A 17407-nucleotide genomic window follows, 5' to 3' on the forward strand; every position below is an offset into this window, starting at 1 on the left:
AAAGATAATCCTTAGGTAACACCCACTACTATAATCTTATTATTGTGTGGCTTCAATCATGTGATTTTTTTGAATGGCCCATGAGGCACTGAATAGCTCATGAGGCTAGACATATGGCACATAAACTGGATTGCTACATACATATGTTTATATGATCCTGAGGTAATACGAGAAGAACAACTCTGAAATCTGCATTACAATAACCAGATGGATATTCAGCTTTTTGCAGACTTATAAGACCATTCAGGAAAATGCTAGAAATGTGGCAACCTAATAATTTCAAAAAGTTGACAAAGATGAATCAGTTGTGCCATGGAATTTGTTCCTTCAGTAGCTTCCCCATATTACATTTAATAGTTTCCAAATACTATAGGACCTCAAGATTGTGTACTCAAAAATGATTTCAACTAATTAAAAATGATTTCACGTGTGACTATTAGGCTACAGTGTTTAAACTGAAATGTTACTCTCACAAGTACAACAACTTGTCAGAGTTGATGAAGACGAGAACCATGGAAGCAATGAATGGAATAAGAATGCAATAATAATACAATACAGTGGTACCTCGGGTTAAGTACTTAATTCGTTCCGGAGGTCTGTTCTTAACCTGAAATTGTTCTTAACCTGAAGAACCACTTTAGCTAACGGGGCCTCCTGCTGCCGCTGCGCCGCTGGAGCACGATTTGTGTTCTCATCCTGAAGCAAAGTTCTTAACCTAAAGCACTATTTCCGGGTTAGCGGAGTCTGTAACCTGAAGAGTATGTAACCTGAAGCGTATGTAACCTGAAGCCTATGTAACCTGAGGTACCACTATATGTCCTGAATTTGCTACTAGACAGCGGTATAAATAATAATACCATGGAAATTGCAGAAAAACTATATGGATAAAGTTTTAAATCATATCTCAAACCCACTGAAATATAAAGTATGACAACTGCACTCAAATCTTGCTCATTTTTATAAATGTATTGTGTCTATAGACATTTAAACTATATGATTTACACTCATTGAAAGTACCAACTAGCAGGGGGTGGGGACAGAGATCATAGCGTTGTATTTGCAGAAGAGTCTACAGTGGTACCTCGGTTTTCGAAAGTCTCTGCTGATGAACATTTCGGTTTTCGAACACCATAAACCTGGAAGTAAATGCCTCGGTTTTCGAACACACCTCGGAAATCGAACACGCCACGCAGCTTCTACTGAGTGCAAGATCCTGAGGCCTAGCTGTCGGCTATTGATTTTTTGGTTTTCAAATGTTTTAGAACTCAAACTGTCTTCTGGAATGGATTATGTTCAAAAACTAAGGTATCACTGTATTTCCTGTTACACTTTAATTTAGTATAACACTTGTATTTAAAACCTGAAGAAAATGTAAATGCGGGGAAGTAAGAAAGTATAGTGGCAAAGTAAGAAAGTGTATTAAATAATAAATTAATGTGCATTCATGTTAATACAGGTATTGATTCTTGAAATCTCACTTAGAGCTAAATATTCTGCTGAAGAAACTATATAATTTGAAGAGCCCTGGAGAGACTGTGTGAATGTGAGATAGCAACTGAATGCTAGGAAGGAAGCATTTAAAGAAGAAGTTAAAACTTAATTTAAGCAGTTAAACCAGATTTAAATTGGTATATCTCCTATCCTTTTGCAGAACCCCCAAAAAGAAGGATGTGATCTAAACAAGCTACAATTTAGATCTCAGGAAGCAAGCTAGTCCAAAAGAGATGTTCAGATGGAGAAAACAGAAAAATAAAACCAAATCAGAGATTAAAGACTCATACAGACAATGTGTTTATTGTGCATTCATACTGATTTGCTTACTCAAGGGTTATATAGTGTCCACTCTTTTTGAGCATTTGTTCTGATTTGGTTCTGGGATGCTTATGTGGCAAAGAGCCTTTTCTGCAGTGGCTCCCCATTTGTGGAATGCTCTTCTGGCATTTTCATTATATATTGTTTCTCTATAACCTTGCCTTTGGTTGATAAAACATTGTATGGCCTTTTAAATATGTTTGTGGGAGGCGGGTATTTGGTTTTTTGTTTTGTTTTGTTTTCTTTATTGCGTGTTCTGTGTTCTCATTTGGTATTTTTATGTAACTTTGCCCAGCCTTTTGCTGCAATCTATGGGCCACAGCATCACTGGGCAAAGGCATCCCATGATTATTGGGCATGGAACAAGGTTTATAGGAATGAGAGGGATGTGATGATTAGAAATGCTGGTTTAGAGAAACCCCATTGGTTTGCACATATTTAAAGTCCTGAATCTTTTCAAATTTTGATTCTTTAGGAAAATGAAATAATCTAGCTGCAACAGCCTACTTCATACACACAAACACATAGAATAAATGCAAGGTCAAAGTACAACACACAGTACCTCTTACAGACATTTCAGGAACAGTGGCTTCATAGGGTTCATTCAAGAAATGTGGTCCATTATCAGCCAGGGAATTGTCTTGCTTATCTACATCAGATTTCAGCTGCGAGAATAATGAGTAACAAGCTGATTTCAAGATAGGATTCAAACAAACAAACCTTATCAAATTTAATGTCAAGTCGGTTTCCCCCCAATAAGGTCAGAAATCCCTTTGATGTATTGATTTATACCAAATTGAATGAGATTGTAGTATGTCATTCTGATTGCAAAGCAAATGGAGTCAATTTATTTTCGTAATTAGCAGAATTTTCTCCTTGTAATAGAAACAAACAGTTGCGGAATTTCACGAATGCCCCATGATTCATCAGTTCAGATATAAAAGCTGCCCAATATCTGGAAACAACTTTCTGGAAACAACTAAAAGCATTTTTGATCTGACAGACTTTAACAGCTGGATAAATGGGTCCTTGCCATGAATGTCTATTTTGTATGATTTTAGTTTTGTTTTAAACATATTTGCTGTTTTGGTTGTCTTTATTGTAAATCATCTTGAAATGCTTGTTTGGAGTGTGAATAATTAATTGATTGATTGATTGATAATTCTTGCAAAGACTAAATAACAAGTATTTGGATCTGGTATCCATCATTTTCTATATTAGCGTGGTGAAATCTTCTCCTTAGTATGGCATCAGTGAAAAAATGCAAGTTCTTCAGATATGACAAATTTAAATGATATGAGGTGCTAATCAAAATTCAAATATTTATCAAACCATCTTGATATATTAAACTCCATTTCCCAAAGCTGAGAAACACCAGCCATCTTGATTAATAATCAATCAGTCTTCCCAGGGAATTCTAGGAACTGTAAGAGGAAAAGTGGTCTCCTAACAACTCTCAGCACCGTTAGCAAACTACAGTTCCCATGAATCTTTGGAGGAAGCCATCTCTGTTTAAAGTGCTATAATACTGCTTTAAATGCATAGTGCACATGAGGCCTCAATAAGGCTTTTTAAGGCTTATATGTTTAAGGAGAAACTTCAGAAGCCGTTTCTAAATGCATTGATGACAAAAAGGAGGGGCAAAGGTACCCAGAAAATGCTTCCTATAAACAAATAGAGGCCCTCTGCATCACATTACATTCTGCAAATTAAATCCATATTTGCTTTTGGTGTTGTTGTTTTTTAAAAAAGCAAACTTTCTGAAAGCTGATCACATTTTTGTGACCTTTCTGTTAAAAGAAAAGTGACCCATATTTGCAGATTCACAAAATATAAAGGGATTGTCTTGTTGTATCCTTTTGAAATGAGACATCATACTTCCAGAGTTTTTACTTTGAAAGGCTGTAAAAAGTAATTAATGAATTTTGAGCACTTCACCCTTTGGGCCCAATTAAATTTTAGTGCTAGTTAATTAGTGGTTAAACTTTTTTTTGCCATTCATTCAGCTCAAAAGTTGCCTTACAGGAAAAGGATGCAAGATGGGAGATTAAAAATGGCTTTAGCATTGTGTGTTTTTTTATTCTCTTGTTTTGATTTGGTGTTGTTTTTTTTAAGTAACTAAATAACAGCAATAAAGAAGAAGGGGGAAGAATCATTAAGAAAATTACTGGGCATCGTATGCATTTTCAAACAGGGTGGAAAATAATTGCTTATTGTGCCCAAGTCACGTTAACGTAATGAACTGTGTCGGTTCCTGGTGCTTTCTTACTGGTAAAAAGGATTTAGTATTAATCTGCTTCATTAAAAATTAATGAGGGGTAAATCAAATGCCACTTAACGTAACAGAATATCAATCTAAATAGTGTTGGTAAACTGCATTGCTGCTCAGTGTGTCTGTTCTGATGCAATGCCAAAAAAAGGGGGGGGGAGAGAAAAAGCCTAAGCAAGTTGCCAGATGTTGATAAATGAATCCTTTCTTTCTTTTCGGAAGATGGAAGGGAATTTCAAAACACTTTTGTCAATACAGCATGATACTATTTTTTAATTGCACAGTTCCTTTTCCTGTGCTGTAGCCCAGATAAAAGTCCAGAAATACGTACATACCAATCTTCAAGTTAAACTACTATGATTGGCTACCTCAGCCCATAGGGAATTCGATTCTGAGTTTGTAAGTTCCTTCAAGGAGCCAGGGAAATGCTGAGAAGTGGCCTAAACCAAATATGGTTTTAAGTTTATGATAGCAACTTTAGTGTCAAACGAGTACTTGCGGTTGAAGGACAGGCTGGATGATGAAAAGTGGTGGGAGGTGCCAACCCAAGAACCCCTTAGAGATGACATAGAGGAAGAAGACTTGGACCAGGACAGTGGTGGTGGGACACTGAGGAAGAAAGCTGGGAAGTGGTAGAAGCAGGAGGCTTGAGTGAACATAGAGAGTCAGAAGAAGGAAGCTGTCCACAGACAAGGTGGGATGCCAAGTATGTCAGTTTGAGTGCAGACTCTGAAAGAGAGCAGCCAGAAGCTGCCTCAGTTTCATATCAGTAGGCAAGTCCTTCTACAGTGGCCTCTCCTCCTCCACTGACACCAAGATCATGAAGAGCCTTGCACATTGCTGAGCAACAGGCCAGACAGGCCCAGAGGAGGGGTCACTCCTCCTCACCATAGTTTATGTCTGCTTGGGAGGAGTCCAGAGGCAAAGGGCTAAAGAGGGAAGGAGGGGACAGATGCCAGCCACAACAACGTCTTCAACTGGGGCAGTTGAGCCTGAGTGAACTCTGCTGTGTTTTCCTTTTCTGAATGAAAAAGCTGACTGCACATTGAGTCTTGAGTCATCATTCTGACCTGTGGATGATCCTGCCTGTCTGACAGTCCTAACACAGAATCTTACATGGCTCTCTGACCAAGTCCTCCAGTCCCAAGTAAAACCTTGACAGGAGATCTTTCAGATTCTCTGATGCTAAAGCATCTTTGAAAACATGGAGCAGATCGTTAAACAGTGCAAGAAGGGCAAAGATGGTGCTTATTCTTCAGGTATTGCTGTATATTGCTGCACATCTCAGAAGAAAGGTTTCAAGGAGACTGTTCTTTCACAAGGCCAGATTGAGGGAAGATTTAGAAAAGCAAGCAGGTATTAATCAACACCTCAACGAGATGTTAAACCTCCCACAGAAAGAGTTACTGTACCTGGCCCGATTTCAAAGGATGTGTTAACATCAGTTCTTCCTGTACAACCAGCAGGTTCCGAACCCCGCCATGTTTCACTCTCTGACGTCTCACAAATGCTTGCTCCAAGTCATCGGGGTTACACTTGTGCGTACAGGGAAAACAGGGCCCAAGCTGAGCCAGGGTCAGTGCGAGTGAGAGCCATTTGTAACAATGCATGCTGAAATTTCCTTTTCAATCAATATGCATCTGTGGGAAGACAAAAAGTAACTCTTACAAAGCAGAACAAATATTGATTCTCCGTCAAACTGAAGGCTCAATTTTCGCCATTAGAAAGACTTTTTACTCTTGAAAGAAAGGAAGTAGAATAAAGCCGCAGGTTTTTGATTAGAAACACAAAAAGCATAAAGTCAACCTCCCCCTGCCTTTCTTTGTTTGGGAAATGTGTAAACGCCACACAGACACATTTGCCACATAAAGGAAAATAATCTTACGTATTAAGCTTGGTAATGCCTATTGTGCAACCAAGCCATTATGCTTTAAGTAGATTCCATTGTCACATTCTACCTACCCAAAATTTTGCATTTTGAGATGGAGGTGCCTAGGACATGAATGATTTGCTGATTCTAATGAGTGCAACAAGAAACAGGAATCCTAAAAATTGTGGTTGGAATGCACATTCTCTGTTCTGAAAAGAAATACTTCAGAAGTCTCATTTATGTGTTGCACGTGGGAAAAGACTAAACATGAAGCCAGGAGGTGTGGAGTCCTGTCTCCACATCCACATGCCTCCCACTGCTCCTGATTTCTCAGTCACTGTATTCACCATAACTTATTCAGCAGAACTACTACATGATTTAGAACCTTGATCCTTTAGGGTTCAACAATGGGCAAGGAGACTTCATGCAAAGAGCAGGCTCCCTATTGGCAGAGGTTATGATGGGCACAATGATGTCAGTGGAGGCAGTCATGTAGTCCCTGGCACCATGATTATATCAGAAACATGTGAAGAATATTACCCACATGTTTGAGTAAAGATGGATGTACCTTCCAATTTCAGGTCCTCATTTTTCTGATCTTAAATTCGGTTCTCCACATTTCCATCGAAATTTTTGATCTGTTTTGGGGAAAGAAAGAAAAAAAACAACCTACAGCATTAGTGAATTTCTCCTAATAAATAGTTTTGTATTTGGTTTTGACAAATACACATATTTTTGCAAGTAATTTTTACCCAGGCGCATTTCTGTTTTGGTTTTTTCATTAATGCATGCATTTATTGGACCCTTCCCCAGCTCTTTCCCAGGGCAAAACCATTCTGAGTCTTCTTCTCAGGGGAGTTGGGTTGTGGCAAATTCACCTCCACTCTAAGGTGGTAGTAGCTGTTTCTCATTAAAGTGCAACCAGAATGAGATCCTCCCCACAGCCCTATGTGTGAGTCACATGATTTCCAGGATCTTTTTGCCTCCTCAGAAACAGAGTATCACAGAATTAGGATGAACTTCATTTTCACATAAAAGGTAAAGGTAAAGGTACCCCTGCCCGTACGGGCCAGTCTTGACAGACTCTGGGGTTGTGCGCCCATCTCACTTAAGAGGCCGGGGGCCAGCGCTGTCCGGAGACACTTCCGGGTCACGTGGCCAGCGTGACATCGCTGCTCTGGCAAGCCAGAGCGGCACACGGAAACGCCATTTACCTTCCCACTAGTAAGCGGTCCCTATTTATCTACTTTCACCCGAAGGTGCTTTCGAACTGCTAGGTTAGCAGGTGCTGGGACCAAACGACGGGAGCGCACCCCGCCGCGGGGATTCGAACCGCCGACCTTTCGATCAGCAAGTCCTAGGCGCTGAGGCTTTAACCCACAGCGCCACCCGCGTCCTCATTTATGGACAATTATGTAGGGGTCACCAACTTCAGACCTCATTTATGGACAATTATGTAGGGGTCACCAACTTCAGACTTGAGAAAAACATCATTTTCACATGTCTTCCCTCAAAAAATCATGGGAACTATAGCTTACCTCTCAGTGCTACAATTGCATCCTTAACAAATAATAATTCCTGGGATTCTTTGGGGAAAGTCATGTGCTTTATATGTGTGTATATGCATCCCGAGTTTCAGGAACATGATAGAATCTCAGCAAGTCTTTTTTCTGAAAACATAACAGCATCTCGTGTGATTTTAGAGGAAGAAACTAGCATGTGGAAGAGACTAGCTCCCTAACAAATGATACAGTACTTCTCTCTCTGTTTTTCTTTTTAACCTTTTTATGTCCTTTCATGCTATCAGTTCGTCTGACAAAAGGAAAATGTGACCCGCAAGTTCCTGGTTTAAAATGCATGAATGATAAATTGATGATGCAAACGATGCACTTGGTGAGCCAAGCATTTTTGGAAGATGTACACAATCAGCATTTGTTCTGAGTGGTTTCTTTATAGACAAGGTTAATAAACCTGAGTATCAGAGGCAAAGCTTCAAATGACTGAGCACGGCTTCCCACCTTCCATGATGTAAATAAAATATTTCATAATACCCAGCCATTCACACATTTTTATTGTATTACATGGAACAGCTAAATCTAATAGTGGTAGGCATTTAGAGTTTTACAGTTCTTAGAAGGAAAGATCTGTCTTGTATACATGTAGCAAACCTGTCTGCTCCCCATTTACAAAGTGTGTTTGTGGGCTGCATGCGTGTTTGTTCCAGGAGCTACAAGCTTTCATGAATACAGGCCTCCCTAGGCTAGACCTGACAGAGCCCTTTTAAAGGCACCCTCTGAAATCCTCAGAGCTTGAAATCCCAGGGCCTAGAAAAGGCTGGTAGATACAGCATTCATGGTTTGAGGTCTTTAGTCAATGGAAAACTAGTCTATGCTATAAAGCTCAGTTGCTTCAGGACACCATTGAAGCAACTTGTATGTTTTGCTGTCAGTGATAGTATAATCAGCTGTGGTCCTAAAGTCCACACCACTTTCCAAGGTGTTGATCTTCCTTCTACAATGGAACCCCACCAGGATCGTGCTGCCGGGGGCGGTGCGCTCCCCCGCCCCCCTCTTCCTCCTCCAGTGGGTCCCTAGGTTCAATTCCTAGAATCTCCAGGTAGGATAAGGGATTTCCTTGCCTGAAATTGTAGCCAGTACTGATGACATGGTCTGACTCAATACAAGACAGCTTTTTGTGTTTCTACATACATGTCTTGCCATGGACAATTATGTAGGGGTCACCAACTTCAGACTTGAGAAAAACATCATCAATGAACTGGGGAGGGGGAGGATTTCTCATCCATAAATACAGAGCTCCCCCATCACAAAACACCACTCCATCAACAATAAATCCAATGTATCAACTAAAATAGGGATGTGGGTGGCGCTGTGGGTTAAACCACAGAGCCTAGGACTTGCCAATCAGAAGGTCAGTGGTTTGAATCCCCACGACGGGGTGAGCTCCCATTGCTCGGTCCCTGTTCCTGCCAACCTAGCAGTTTGAAAGCACGTCAAAGTGCAAGTAGATAAATAGGTACCGCTCCGACGGGAAGGTAAATGGCGTTTCCGTGCGCTGCTCTGGTTCACCAGAAGCGGCTTAGTCATGCTGGCCACATGACCCGGAAGCTGTACGCTGGCTCCCTCGGCCAATAAAGCGGGATGAATGCTGAAACCCCAGAGTCGGCCACGACTGGACCTAACGGTCAGGGGTCCCTTTACCTTTTTATCAACTAAAATAGCACAGACATTTTGGATCACACTTCGTACATTTTCTAGCAATTTTTTTAAAACTTAATGGAACAGCATTAAGTCTCATTTTTTAAAAAAGCTTTCACACTGCAGGAGGGGAACTCACCTATTATCTAGCAACACCTGCAGATGATTTAAGATGCTTATATTTATGCTTTAAATGTCATATTCATTATCTCAATAATACCCAAGGGGAGACACCAGCATAAATCAAAGCATGTCATTAATGCATTTGTTAAGCAGGTTTTCTTTGCAACATACTTAGGAGAAGCTACAGATCAATGAGGAAATCTGGAACTGCATGCCAGGCAGTGACTATAACATTATTCTTACTAAAATTGTATGGTGAATTCCACAAGGATAGTACACACCAATTACTGAATTTGTGGTGCTGATTAATTATCCATCTGATACACACTGTTTGTTTTTTGCAGTCACTGTGAAGGAAAGACTGATGTACCATTGTCTTCTCAGTTTAGATTAAGAATATTCTGCACAGTGAGCTGGATAAATGCATATTAGAAAGTAGTGTCATTTTGAATGAGTTTCTTTATTCATGTCATGCTGGTAAGTCACTCTGCTGTTGTTGTTTGTTAGGGAAGCAAATTTAGGGCAAAGCTATCAGTATGAGCCCTAGAAATAGTTTTCTTTTACATGATATTACTTGTACTTTTTCCTAGGCTATGGGGCTTATACTTAAAAATGGTTCAACACATTGATTTGAAACATCATGAGAAGAAAGCTTGTACATGGAGCATGCTGCATTTGAGGTATAAAGGATAAGAAACAGCTTACTTTGAATGAGTTAACTTGTTTGACAAGACACTCTGGCACTAAACAGTTTGAGAAAAAATGGGGAATATAAAATACTCAGGCACAAATTCTACACGTGCCGCTTTTCCAAATACTTGCTGTCTAAGTAAACTAAGAATTTCTGCCTGATAATCTATAAAATGCAACGTTCTCTCCCCACAGCAATGTGTACTGGATATCCAGTAACTAATCCTACAGGTTCAGCCTCCTCAAACACTTGCTGTATATGCATCTGATGGTCACATTTCTCACTCTCACACATGTATACCAACACCCACCCACCCATTTTGAGTGGAAAATCAGCATGAATGACATTTGGCTGGATCATAGAATCACAGAGTTGGAAGGAACCCCCATAGTAATCTAGTCCAACTGCCTGCAATGCAGGAAGTCTCAACACATGGTCCCCCATCCAATTTGAAACCATACCAGACCCTGCTTAGCTTTGAAAATGTGCTAGCCGTTTTATTGCCAATTTCATACCGACACAAAACATGGTTTCAATTTTATTGAAAATACAATTTATAAAGAGGGCCGATATGGTATAGTGGTTAAGAGTGTTGGAGTAGGACCTGAGATAACAGGGTTCAAATCCTCATTCAGCCACATATGTCACTGCGTGATCGTGGACCAGTCACCATCTCTCAGCCTAACCTACCTCACAGGGCTGTTGAAAAGATAAAATGGGAAGGAGGAGACCCATGTATGTCACCTGGAGCATCAATCAATCAAGAAAGTATTTTTTAATAAATAAATACATAAATAAATAAATAAATAAATAAATAAATAAATAAATTACTTTTAGCTTGCATTTAGATGCATGGTGGATCTATTCCACTGAGCAGATAAATCTGGTCCACCTCTCTGTAACTGACAGCCATCCACCCCCCAGTAGTCCTGAAACATGAACCAACCACAATATAGGATACCATACTATATTTATATTTTCTAAATAACCATCTATTAAGTGCATAACCCTGCTGCTATTTGCCAGCATTTTAGAGCCTCCGTGAACAGAGAAAGCCTTTAACACAACTTGGCAGACTAAAAGCATTGTTGTTGCTGTTGCTGTTGCTGTTGCTGTTGCTGTTGCTGTTGCTGTTGCTGTTGCTGCTGCTGCTGCTGCTGCTGTTTATTAAATTACAGAAGATGGTTGTACAAATCATTAATATCATCAGAAGAAAGTAGTTTTTAAGACTACTGGTTTTGTGACCAAGCTCTATTTTTTAAAATCCTCTTTTTTTAAGAGAAGGAAGATGCTTCATCACAGCAGGGGGAAATATATTTATTTCATAAAATTTATATGCCACTTAATCATAAAACACAAAAACAAAACTCAAAGTAGTTTACAAAAGAAGTAAGGTATTTTTATGTTGTTGTGATTCTTTTGCTTTGCTCTGTAACCACAAGACCCTACAGCTAGTTCCAAGAGAGATGAGAGACATCACACTACAAAGTGCTTCAATTCAGCTGGAGATTTCACAAGACTATTGAGCAATTTAGTATTAAAATGGGGGTTGGCAGCAGAAAACCTGCTGACTGCAATTCTGTAAGGGTTTATCTGCCATATTGCACTACACCAGGAGTGGGAAATCTTGGGCCTTCCATATATTGGTGAACTCCCATCAGCTTTAACAAACCTGGTCAATGGCCAGAGATGATGGGTGTTGTGTAGGTTCCCCACATTGAATTACCTGGTTCCTTTACGCTCACTCTCGTGTCATTCTGGGTAATCTCTAGTGCTTATGCTCATTTGATTGAGGCACATTGCATGACTGTGCAACACACGGTTGACACTTGCCTGGAATACATAACCCTGTACCTCAGTAATCTCAGCTCCAGAGATGTGCTGATCAGAAAGAAAGGCCTTTCAGTGGTGGTACTTCAGTTCTGGAATGAGGAAGATGCAGCATTCATTCACGCTTTGCACCTTTTCGCTCTAAGGCTACAAACTACACATCTGAAGCACATTCTTTCTCTCACAGAATTCTGGGCACTCTCATTTGTTAAGATTTGCTGAGAATTGTAACTTTGTGAATGGTGAACTACAGTGTCCAGAATTCTTTGAGGGAAAGAATAATGTGTTTTGAATGTGCTTTAATGTTGTAGTGTGTGCACAGCCTAGCTTCCAACAGGGATGGGCAGCCTATGGCCTTCTATTAACCCTGACCATTGGCCATGTGGGCTTGGGCTGCTGGAGTCTAACAACTCTGCACCATGATCTTGGCTGAACGAACTTCAACCTGGGAACCAGGTGAGGTGGGTAAGATCTCAGAGACGTCCTTCTTTGCTGTGGCACCTGTTCTGTCTCTGCACCGCCTCGCCCCCTTTCAACACAAAAAATGGCACACTTGTCAGTGGTCACACGTGTGCTGATTGCATACAAGTGGGGCGGTATTAAGTTCAGTGAAAACAAATCAGAAACAAGAGAGTAAGGACAAATCCATACCATACATCCGCAGTGCATTCAATACACATGTAAAGCACTTGCCTTCTTCTAAAGAATCTTGAGAACTGTGGCTATAGCTACTATTACCAGCATCAGTATGGAACTACAGTTCCTATGATTTGGGGAGGGGAAGTCACGTGTTATAAAGCGTGTTCTCACTAAAAGAGAGCACGTGTTGCGGATGGGGCCGGACAAAACCCCATCTAGTGGCCAGTCCTTAGATGGTAAGGGGCCTGGAGCAGATTGGAGGTTGTTGTTACTGGGGTAAATTTGATGTTGCCAATTTAGGGGTGGGATTAATGGTTATATATAAGCATGGTCCACAGCTTTCTCTTTCTCTTTCGCTGTGGACACCGGATCTCCCGCCCGCCCTCCCTTGATTGGGCTTTCGCTTTGACCTTGCTCTGCCTGTCATGGGGTCGTCCGCATTGGTGCGGGGGCCCAGTAGGAATTTTTCCAATTGGCTGATTAGTGCGTGCCTTTTGGGTTTTGCCTACTGCTTAGCAAATCGTCACAACTTGTAAGGTTGGCGGTTAGGCATTGGTTAAAATTGGTTGGTGGAGGGGTATGGATTGGCTGTGCCTGCCCCTCCAATGCTGCTGCTGACGGGTATTCCGTTAAAGGAATTCTGAAGCTTACCATCCCCTTCGTCCAATCCCTGACGGCAGGGTGCGGGCCGCGTAAGCTTCAAGGAGCATGCGGGGGTAGCTGAGGGTCTGTGACGCAGCTCCAGCTGACCCTGATCTTGTTCCTCCGGGGCTGACTAAGGAGTCAGCGCTGTCCCCCAAGGCGGGGGGGGGGGGGGACAGCTAGTCATAACCAATGCCTAAGCAACCACTCGCAATTTGTATGATAATAAAGTTGTGGCCAAAAAATTATGCCAAAAACCTTAAACAAAAATTATGTGTGAAGTGTGAGTTATTGGGTAGGGGTTTTGTGGGACCTCAGCACGCAAAAGTGTGTTGGATACACTTTACTTGTATAATGTGCATCTGTCCCAGGAATAAAAATGGGAGTACAGTGGTACCTCGGATAAGAACTTAATTCGTTCTGGAGATCCGTTCTTAACCTGAAACTGTTCTTAACCTGAAGCACCACTTTAGCTAATGGGGCCTCCCGCTGCACTGCTGCGTGATTTCTGTTCTCATCCTGAAGCAAAGTTCTTAACAAGAGGTACTATTTCTGGGTTAGCGGAGTCTGTAACCTGAAGTGTCTGTAACCTGAAGCATCTGTAACATGAGGTAAAGGTAAAGGAACCCCTGATCATTAGGTCCAGTCGTGGCCGACTCAGGGGTTGCGGCACTCATCTCGCTTTATTGGCCAAGGGAGCCGGTGTACAGCTTCCGGGTCATGTGGCCAGCATGACTAAGCCGCTTCTGGCGAACCAGAGCAGTGCACGTAAACACCGTTTACCTTCCCGCCGGAGCGGTACCTATTTATCTACTTGCACTTTGACGTGCTTTCGAACTGCTAGGTTGGCAGGAGCAGCGACCGAGCAACGGGAGCGTACCCCGTAGCGGGGATTTGAACCACTGACCTTCTGATCGGCAAGTCCTAGGCTCTGTGGTTTAACACACAGCTCCACCCACGTTCCGTAACCTGAGGTACCACTGTACTAATGCTGCTGTTGGGGGACTGGCACTCAGCTTAGTCATAATCATTATTTTCAACAGAACTGCTATGAGTTGAATGCCATCCCTAATGTTTAAACACCAGTTTTGAAGAAATGGGATGCTTACAACATTTGCTTGCCAAGTCAGCACTGTGACTGATGCAGTGCCTCACAAAAGCTGCACAAAGGAGCTTATGCACAGACCTTATAACTGCAGCTTTATACCTAGGAAAGTGCTCAGGGCCAAACCCCTCCTGGTTTACACTGCTCTTGTCAGCAGCCATTCAAATCTGGGGGAAAAAGAAGCAGCTTAATGTATTTGATTATGCTTCTGATTTAGAAGTGTGCTTGTTTGATTCATGAATAATTATCATTTTCTCTTCCATGCAGATTATGCTTGAACACAGCAAAATTCTTTTCCAGTCAAATTGCATCTGAATGCAACCACTAAGCTAAGCAGGGAAAGGGTGTAGGGGTGGAATATTTATCTGAAAATTGGATATTATGCCAAATTGCATTCATTTTGTAGGTATTTAATAACTGTGGCAAATGTGTTTTATTTATGTGTCTCAGTCCTTGTACTCAATTGAACAAATATATCTACAGAGTCATTGTGCTGGGACTTATAAAATGGGAGTGCATGCCAATCTTTGCTTCTGTTGTCCTGACTATTTTTTGATATTGAGTTAATATTGAGAAGCAGTTCGAAAGCACCCCTGGGTGCAAGTAGATAAATAGGGACCGCTCTGGCGGGAAGGTAAACGGCGTTCCGTGTGCTGCGCTGGCTCGCCAGATGCAGCTTGTCACGCTGGCCACGTGACCCGGAAGTGTCTGCGGACAGCGCTGGCTCCCGGCCTATAGAGTGAGATGAGCGCACAACCCTAGAGTCTGGCAAGACTGGCCCATACGGGCAGGGGTACCTTTACCTTTACCTTTAATGTTGAGAGTCAGGTGTTCCTACCATGGGAATTTGCTCTTCCTAAGCATATTTGTCTCAATAATATGATATGAAAAGAACTCTGGCAGACTTAGTTGTTCCAAGTAACTAGAATGTGAGTCACACCCATATTTATGCAAGGCGTAACAGAGTAAGGACTCCATCCAAGACCTGTTCACACAGCATTCATGCTGATTTGCTTGCAAAAAGCTGATGCAGTGCTTAGACTATGTCCTGTCTTTACTGAGCATTCATACTTATTTGTTGATGGGGTGGTTATATGGCAATAATCATTCATCCTAATTTGCTTGCAAGGTCTTGACCTGACTTCCAGCTAATCATTTGTCCATCCCACATTTTTCAAAACATTTCCCTGTCATTTTTCAAACTGCAAACAAATAAAAATCCTGAATTTGTTGCATGAGTGCAAGAGGAAGTGTTGGGTGTGCTACACGGCCTGTTTTGCAATCAGCAGGCTTTCCTCAGCTGCAGCAGAGGACACTCTTTTTGCTAGTGCTGGAAAAATATTTAGTTGCTAGTCCAGTCAACTTCTGTGCTTGAGAATTAGGGGAGAGGGAGCTATCTTGTCCATTGCTTCCAGCAACCACATGGCTTAACCCAGCCCTAGCAGTCAGGTGGTTTCATCATGACACTCCTTTTTGTCACAACATTCAAAGTGTTGGTGCTGACCTTTAAAGCCCTAAATGGCCTCAGCCCAGTATACCTGAAGGAGCGTCTCCACCCCCATCGTTCAGCCCAGACACTGAGGTCCATCACCGAGGGCCTTCTGGCGGTTCCCTCACTGTGAGAAGCCATGTTACAGGGAACCAGGCAGAGGGCCTTCTTGGTGGTGGCATGCACCCTGTGGAACACCCTCCCACCAGATGTCAAAGACAGCAACTACCAGACTTTTAGAAGACATCTGAAGGCAGCACTCTTTAGGGAAGCTTTTAACGTTTGATGGATTACTGTATTTTTAATATTTTGTTCGAAGCCACCCAAAGTGGCTGGGGAAACCCAGCCAGATGGGTGGGGTATAAATAATGTTGTTGTTGTTGTTACTCACAGCCGTTAACAAGGTAAAGGTAAAGGGACCCCTGACCGTTAGGGTCCAGTCATGACTGACTGGGGTTGCGGTGCTCATCTCGCTTTATTGGCCGAGGGAGCCGGCGTACAGCTTCCAGGTCATGGAGCCAGCATGACTAAGCCACTTCTGGCAAACCAGAGCAGCGCACAGAAACACCGTTTACCTTCCCGCTGGAGCGGTACCTATTTATCTACTTGCACTTTGACATGCTTTCGAACTGCTAGGTTGGCAGGAGCAGGAACCGAGCAACGGGAGCTCACCCCGTCATGGGGATTCGAACCGCCGTCCTTCCAATCAGCAATTCCTAAGAGTAAGTTGTTAATAGGCAAACCCTGCTGAGCACCCACATGCAGAACCTCATTTAACATACCAAGTCAGGAAACAACGTCCGGGGGGCGGGGGCGGGGGGAATAGAAAACTGCAATTCCTAATGCAGCTGAGCACTTTGAGCTGGACAAATTTGTGCAGCAAACCAGGCAATTATGAATTTTGTCAACATCACTAATCATTTTCTTAGTTCCAAGTCAAGGCATTTGACTCTCGGAGACTAGAGCAATACTATTTCTGACTGCTCCTGAATGGCAATGTGGTTATTAACTGCTGGAAGAATGCCAAGATTCCACTGTCCCTTGGTACTTCCTCATCACTATTCATGATTTAATCAGGATGCTGAATATGGTTTGCATCCTTATGCAGATTTATTTACATGGGCATTATTTTCTTAGCTGTTTTGAATTGCTTCTTCCCTTTGAAAAGATATTCAGCCACGGTTGTTCAGAAGTGCCAGAGCCATTTGGCTGTATTTGCTATCAGTTAGCATTGTCTATGTGTCAGTGATTATCAATCCATAGTCCACATAATTACAGCAAGAGGTGTGGAGTGGGCAGGATACAATTCTACCCTATATTGGGTTTAGGAAGGATTTATTCCTATGAATTCAGTTTATTGGCAAAAATAAAAAAATAAAAAAATGGTAGGGATCAGATGGCAATAGAAGGGTAGTCATGGTTTTTGGGTCAGGTACCTTAAATTCCCTCAAACGTCAGCCTAGCCCCTTATCCCTGACACCCTGCTAGCACTCTTTCCAGTGGATAGTTCAACAAACCCCACAATGCATCACAAATGCCATTCCTCTCAAACATTGTATTGCTAGAAGTTCCTCAAGCTGGAAAACCCAAAATGGGCCTTCTAAGAGCGAGCAGTGTTGTTGAGTGTGGGACACAGCACTTTAAGAACACTTAAGCTGTCATCATAGAGTAAAGGGAATGGTAAAACATGAGAAGTTTGACAAAATTTGGTTTCCATTTATC

The 17407-nt window shown here is 41.9% G+C and overlaps 1 protein-coding gene across 2 annotated transcripts in view; it reads right to left on the bottom strand.

The window, feature by feature from the left end:
• LOC114600775 (cadherin-19-like) overlaps nt 1-17407 on the bottom strand; it is a 67769-nt gene that overhangs the window by 34969 nt on the left and 15393 nt on the right. The window contains exons 2-4 of one of the 2 annotated variants that reach the window (XM_077933187.1): nt 6496-6589; nt 5494-5721; nt 2375-2477 (exon numbers count right to left, since the gene is read on the bottom strand). In XM_077933187.1, the coding sequence (XP_077789313.1) occupies nt 2375-2477; nt 5494-5691 (301 nt within the window). In that variant the 5' untranslated portion in view covers nt 5692-5721; nt 6496-6589. The remainder of the gene's footprint in view (nt 1-2374; nt 2478-5493; nt 5722-6495; nt 6590-17407) is intronic. The other variant, XM_028737438.2, reaches the window with a different exon arrangement.

Source organism: Podarcis muralis, chromosome 8 (assembly GCF_964188315.1).
Source record: "Podarcis muralis chromosome 8, rPodMur119.hap1.1, whole genome shotgun sequence".
NCBI classification, from domain to species: Eukaryota; Metazoa; Chordata; class Lepidosauria; order Squamata; family Lacertidae; genus Podarcis; species Podarcis muralis.